The sequence below is a fragment of the Gastrolobium bilobum genome, unplaced genomic scaffold (assembly GCF_033153095.1).
Source record: "Gastrolobium bilobum isolate Gb01-03AN ecotype WA unplaced genomic scaffold, APGP_CSIRO_Gbil_v1 utg66480, whole genome shotgun sequence".
Classification (NCBI taxonomy): Eukaryota; Viridiplantae; Streptophyta; class Magnoliopsida; order Fabales; family Fabaceae; genus Gastrolobium; species Gastrolobium bilobum.
Genome location: NW_026895888.1, coordinates 1 through 7,240, shown reverse-complemented (window position 1 = coordinate 7,240; position 7,240 = coordinate 1). Strand labels below are relative to the sequence as shown.

Here is a 7,240-nt window from a genome sequence, read left to right as displayed (position 1 = left end):
AACCAGAAGTACTTGTACTAGCAGCATTGCGCCTAGCCATAATATCTTTGATTTCTGGAGAAATGAAATATATGTCAAATGAAGAATAATCTGAGGAATCTGAAGAGGAAGAACTAAAAAAAAAAAACTTTTGGGAATTTCGTAAAAATTGTGTTTCTTAAAAGGATACCCCGTAGCGTATACAACGTTAAGAAGGACATGACTAGGACTACGATATGAAGCAGGATCATTGCACAATAACAGTATGGGAACATTGCGCGTTGAGTGAGTTGGTTTAGGAGTTTTTTCTCGCGGAGTAGACGTAGGGATGGTACTGGAATCACTTGAAAGGGAGATTGGTTCCCTAGGGTTATTTGGCACAGTAAACCTTAAAAGAGGAAGAGTCGAGCTTTGTTTAGATGAGGTTCTTAAAGCACCACGAAATCTCCTCATACTATGCCTAGGTCCTCGAGAAGAGGATCCTTTTTTATATCCTCGTAACGTTGGAGGTAGGCTTCCTTCAAGCTCATCTTTTTCCCAGGGTGATATTCCTTCATCTGTTAGCCACCATTCTCTTGTTCTAAGGGATTTAGACCTAGTTAAAGCTCTCGGAAGGGGACTCGTTGAATCTAACCTCTCAGTAATTCTAAAAAAGATAGTGTAGGATGTTCTTCATCAGACATTTTCTTCGAGAAACCAGTTACAGAATATTTCCTTTTGGCAAATTCAAAAGATTCGGACAAAAACCAAAAAGAAGGAATAAACTAGCATGATAAGGAGAAAAGAAGACGACAATTGCGGGATTAAGTAAAAGCATAAGTGAAAATGGAAATTGTGGGGCATGTGTGCAGAAGGTGAAAGGATTAAAACTTAAATCACTCCACGTTGGCAACCATAACCCACATGTAATTAAAATAGCATTTAATGCCTCTGACAATTAAAGGTCATGTCAATCGTTTCTCAACGGTAGGCTAATGATGGTGTTTACACTTGAAGAATTAATCAGCACGAGATGAAGTGCACAATGCATACAAGGCAATAGCAATGCATCGTGCAAAGAAGTTATGGAATATATCTTTTAGCATCTCACACCTCATGCTTTCAAACATAAGCTGCGAGCTGGGAGGCTACAGATCTGGATAACATATAGGCCCATAAGGTTTAAAGCCCATAAAGGCGCAATGATCCCAATTCGCAGAATGCACACACCAAGCATCGCGCGGACTATCATGTAAAGCCGCCTTAAATAACTTAAAGACTAAGAAAAGTCTTAGTAACGAGCTGAGTTCCACTGCGCATAAGGGCCAACACAAGTAAGACAACTCCAGTTTGCCACTACTCTAAGAAGACATGCTATTGTATAGACTTGTTCACTAAAGAAATAACCAGAAAGTCACCAACTGAGACAGAAAGGCAACAACCCACAACAACCAATAAGAAGGTATACCGCCTACAAAAGGCGATACAAAACTTACTATAAGTATGAATGGGACAAACTCAGGTATGATCATCTGATTTCAATTAACCATAACATATAACTAGCATTGATACTGACTTGAGCGTCGGAGCGTCTTTGCAAGTACCCCCCCCCCCCCCCCAAGTCATTTCCATTGCGGCAGAATCACACTATAGCCCTTACAAGGAGAAGCACATACCACTATAGATTCAAGCCTACTTGTTACAAATCTAAGGTCTGAAGTCTTCAACCTTCAACCGTGTGTGGTTTGGCCCATCCAATCTTGGACTGGTCAGATAGAAACCAAGCGCGGGAGAACAATGTTGTATATATGGGTAATATTTCTCCTTTTACAGTTTATTTTTAAGAGAATATGTTTCTCATATTACATGATACAAATATACAAAAGAGTGGGTTAAGGAGAGAGAGAGAGAGAGAGAAACTAAGTGTATCCCACCCACTTTTTGTATGTGCATGAGATAATTTTGTCTGGTAAAGAGACATATTTCTTTTATTTTATTTATTTATTTATTTTTGCAATTTAAGTATGCCTCAAAAACTTTTTTCATCCCCATAAAACTCTAGGTCCTGGTCACACTATGATATGTCTGCAAATGTTGCCAATGTCTATCTATTAGATGCGGCAATACCTTTTTTCTAAATCCATTGGAGGTTTGGTCAATGTTGGTTAGTGTTTTTAGAAAGGCTTTTGAAACATTGCTCAAATTTAATATGCACCTGCATTTTGAAAGAACGAGAAAATATCAGTTTGGTTTAAAAGGACATTTTTGGGAATTATGACTTCTTAAATATCTCTTGCAAAACAGATAACATTAGTTTACTACTGCTGAATGTATATATATGTTTTTTTTTTAGGATGTTAGATAATCATTTCACTCTAAATTTGCATTATTTAATTTATCTGCCAGCCTTTTGCTTTTAATATAGTTGCTATATCGATGATTTGTAACATGATGAGTGTCAGCTACTCCTAATGCAACACTTCGGGTTTTTTTTTTTTCACAATTTCTTTTGACATTTTGTTTTGCTATATTTTTTTAATTACTTAAGCCTGTCGTATTTCAAGTGGGTAGCAGAAACAAAACATGATCACATTAAAAAAGAGCATTAATAATAATTATACAGACATGATCATGTTAAGTTCGTAACTTGCGGAACAATAAACTTGTTCAATGGAAATCCTGGTCTACCCAAACAACCAACTTGATAAAAGAAATAAATAGAGAGCCTTTATGTCAACGATTCATTGTATTACAGTAGTCTGATAACAAAAAACAATGGCGTTCCTTTTTGTTTGACTTTTGGAGCTAAATTTTCCTTGGCACCATTCACAGCCAATGCTGAAATGCTGGTTATACAGAACAGCAAGTTTCAGGTTAGCTATAAATTATGATTATTTTAATGGCTTTATTTTTACAATATTTGAGTTGAATGCTGGATATTAGTGCATGGTAATGGGCCAAATGACTGCCAATCAGCCCAAAGGTAAAAAAATAGAGAGAAAGAGATAAACTAATGATTTACTACTCTCTTTTATTATTTTTACTGCAGTTTGGAAGCAAGATCAACTCTTTGAAATCAAGATCAAATCTGAACCATTGGATGGACATAGAGATGATGGACAGGATTTGGAGGCAGCAATGCATTTGGAGGCAGCTTTATAATTTTTAGTTAAATAGGAGTCTGAGTCATTTTAGGGTCAGATACCGTACTTGTTAGTTTCAGTTTACGTTTAGAATTTTGTATTTTCTCTCTTCGAATCTGAGTGTTAAGAAATTGTCTTGAAAGCTGGTGCTTGTTCTTCAATTCTTGATCTCGAAGTGTATTGACAACGCAACTTCAAGGAAAGGAACCACAGATCTGCATACCAGCCACTGTTTTCACATTTCTGATCTTTTTCTTCCTAGCTCTAGTTTAGGAACTTTGACTCTTTAAGAACCGGTTTGTAACTTTACCTTGAGTTTTCTTTCATGAATGTTTGTGATGCATGTTTCTTTACTTTTAGATTTGTAATATTTTTGAATATGGGTTTCTGATCTTTTCCTTTCTGGGATTCACGATGATTGGGTGATCTTTAATTTTCTGAATACTGTGATGGTTTGCTTTAGATTCATTTGATTAACAAGATTTTGATTTTAAGTCCAAGAACACCATGGGAATGGGTCTTGAATAATTTTTGCATAACTGTGATTGGGAAATCAGGTTATGTCCCTTGTTAATTGAACCCTTGAGGTTAGGGATAACCCAAGGAGGTCTTTGATACAATTTTTAAAGATTTAGAAGACTTTGGGAAAAGATCCTTCTAAAGATTAAAATCTGGAACTGGGAAGTTTCAGATAAAATAGCCATAGTAATTCGAATTCTGATACTAAAGTGCCGTAGCAGTTATAAAACGCAGGAATGCGAAATTTTTCCTTCATCCATGATTCAAAGAATTCCAGAACCTTATAATTGTTACATTTGTGATTAGATATCCCTCTGTAAAATTTTGTTTAATGCAAGTTTGATAAATACCTTGTTTCATTTAGAAGTTTCTTAGTTTTAAAAGATTGATCACTTAATTTCAAGAAATTAGAAATAGAAATTAAAAAGGGAAAACTAAACAACCCGTTCCCTGAGAACGATAACTCTTTCTTGAGAAAAATACTACCCAACAAAATGGCGCCGTTGCCGGGGAACGGTGTTTGATTTTATTTTCTTTTTGTGATTCTGTTTTAGACTTCTTGATTTTTTATTTTTTTTTATTGAATCTTTTTCCTTTTTACATTTTTGTCTTGTTACCTACTAACTCCAATTCCAAGTTCTTGTGAGATTTCTGCAGAATTCAATTTAGATTACAGCAACAAGCAGTATTACACAATTGTTGCCGAATTATTGAAGATGGCAGAATCGAACCAAGGATCTGTTAATGGAGAAAACATCAATGGCAATGGGAATGGCAACCATGCTCTAGTTATGGTGGATGAAGAGCTTCCCATTGCTGAATATGCTATTCCATCACTTGATGGAGTAATTCCTGGTATTGTCCAGCCTGGAGTGGAGGGGAACTTTGATCTCAAACCAGGGATGATACAGCTGCTGCAATCCATGACTCAATACCATGGATTACCCAAGGAAGATCCCCACAAGCATATTACAAAATTTATGAAAATTTCCGATACATTTTCTGTTCATGGGGTGTCCACAGATGCCATGAGAATGAGGCTGTTTCCCTTCTCTTTAGCTGGGGCAGCAGAAGAATGGGTAGAAGATTTGCCTGCACAGTCCATCACCACATGGAAGGAGCTTGGAGAAGCCTTCCTTATGCGGTTTTTCCCACCCACAAAGGTGTGTGATTTGAGGGATGACATAACAGGGTTCAGACAGTATGTTGATGAGTCAATCCATGAGAGCTGGACTAGATTTAAGGGGCTGATTAAAAAGTGTCCCACCCATGGTCTTCCTAAGTGGGCTACCATTCAGATTTTCTATAGAGGATTGAGTCACCAAGGCAAAACTCACTTGGATGCCACTGCCAATGGAATGTTTTTATTGAAAAGGTATCCAGAAGCTTTTGAGACACTTGAGAGGATAAGCCAAAACAGCTGCCAATGGCCTGAACAAAGAGATGAAGCTCCAAAGAAGGCAGCTGGACTTTATGAAGTGACTGAAATAACATCCATGGCAGCTGAGATGGCAGCAATGCATAACACTTTCAAGGTTTTAGTCAAGCAAATGGCTGAGACCAAACAGCAACCACCTGCTCAAGTGGCTCAAACAACACCAATCTGCTCACTTTGTTATGGAGCTCATTTTTTCGAAGAATGCCCAAGCAACCCCTCTTCAGCCTTTTATGTTGGTGACTACAACAAAAACTACAATAATAGAGGAAATTATAACCAAGGCAGATGGCAGCAACAAGGTGGGAATTTTGGCCAGAATCAGGGCCAAAATTACCATCAAAATGTTGGAAATAGAAATCAGAATCAGCCCTTCCAAGGAGGGCAGCAACCTTATCAGCCAAAAGTCCCATTTCCACCCGGTTTCAACTCACAAATGCCTCAAGATCAGCAAGGGCAATCTAATGCAGAAACTCAGCCTCTTCCTAATGATCAGTGGTCAAACCGGATGCTGCAAAATCATGAGGCCATGCTTCAAAGTCATGGAGCAATCTTAAAAAGCTTAGAGACACAAATGGGGCAGATTGCATCCTCTCTTAGCAATAGACCGGTGGGAACTCTTCCTAGTGATACTGAAGCACCAAGGAGAGAGGGAAAGGAATCTTGTAAGGCTCTCCATTTGAGAAATGGAAGAGAGGTTGAACAACCAGAGCATGTTATTAGGCCTTCTACCTTGAGGAAGTTGGCAGAAAAAAATGTTCAACCAATTGAAGAAGAGGAAGAGCCTAATGTAATTGAAGTGCAAGACTCAGAAAACAACAAGGAGCAAGGTGATTTGGGAAAAACAGAAAAATCAGCACCTAAATCAAAGGAGCCAGCCAAACCTACGCAGCAAAATGAAGGCACTTCACCAAGATCAAGGGCAAGGCAGATTCCATTTCCACAAAGGCTACAAAAACAAAACCAGGAGCAGCACTTTAAAAGGTTCTTAGACATCCTCAAACAACTCCAGATCAACATTCCATTTGTGGAGGCCCTTCAACACATGCCAAGCTACATCAAATTCATGAAGGACATCCTATCAAGAAAGAGGAGAATAGAGGAGTTCGAAACAGTGGCACTTACCAAAGAATGCAGCAGCATTGTCTCTACAAAAGTACCTCCTAAAATGGAGGATCCAGGTTCTTTTACTATTCCATGTGTTATAGGAGATAGGTATATTGGTAGAGCTTTATGTGATTTAGGCTCTAGCATCAATTTGATGCCTGCTTCCATTTTTAAGCAATTAGGAATAAAATCTGCACCCACAACATTAACTCTCCAATTAGCTGATAGGTCTATTGTATACCCTGAAGGAAAAGTGGAAAATATTTTAGTAAAAGTGGAAAAATTTATTTTTCCAGCTGACTTCATTATCCTTGATTGTGAAGTTGATGAAAATATTCCTATTATAGTAGGAAGACCATTTTTAGCTACAGGGGGTGCAATGATAGATGTGAAAAAAGGATGAAATATGTAGATGATGATGTTGATGATTGTTCTGCTATATCTGTAATTGATACTTTAGTTGCTGCCCATTTACACGAAAATTTGGAAATAAATGACTCTGCATGTGATTCTGCCATTTTTGAATTTTATGAAAATATTGCATCTAATCATGATCATGCATGTGCATTGAAGTCTTATCCTACTAAGTTCTTTGGTGACAAACATTTTGAGTCCTTAGGACTTCATGAGAGAGTCACCAAACCTCTTAAACCTTCCATTGTGGAAAAAGAAGGCTCAATCCAACTATGAAATAAGTTGTAAAAAAGGAAGTGATTAAATGGTTGGATGCTGGTGTGATATATCCCATTTGTGATAGTAGTTGGGTAAGTCCTTTGCATTGTGTCCCTAAAAAGGGAGGTATCACAGTCGTGCTTAATGAAAAAAATGAGCTTATTCCAACTAGAACCATAACCGGTTGGAGGATTTGTCAAGACTTTAGGAAATTAAATGCAGCCACTAAAAAAGACCATTTTCCCTTACCTTTCATAGATCAAATGCTTGACAAGCTTGCTGGCCAAGAATATTTTTGCTTCCTTGATGGGTATTCTGGTTATAACCAGATACCCTTAGCTCCAGAAGACCAGCATAAAACAACATTCACATGTCCATATGGCACATTTGCATTTAGGAGAATGTC

At 37.6% G+C, this 7,240-nt stretch overlaps 1 protein-coding gene across 1 annotated transcript; it reads left to right on the top strand.

The window, feature by feature from the left end:
- The first annotated feature begins 4,336 nt into the window (after window positions 1–4,336).
- LOC133296612 (uncharacterized) lies at window positions 4,337–6,565 on the top strand. Its single transcript, XM_061495633.1, has one exon. The coding sequence runs from the start codon at window positions 4,337–4,339 to the stop codon at window positions 6,563–6,565; it is 2,229 nt and encodes a 742-aa protein (XP_061351617.1).
- The last annotated feature ends 675 nt before the right edge of the window (window positions 6,566–7,240 follow it).

Excerpts from the sequence above, each read along its gene's own strand:
- LOC133296612 (XM_061495633.1), top strand. The coding sequence starts at position 4,337 with ATGGCAGAATCGAACCAAGGATCTGTTAATGGAGAAAACATCAATGGC.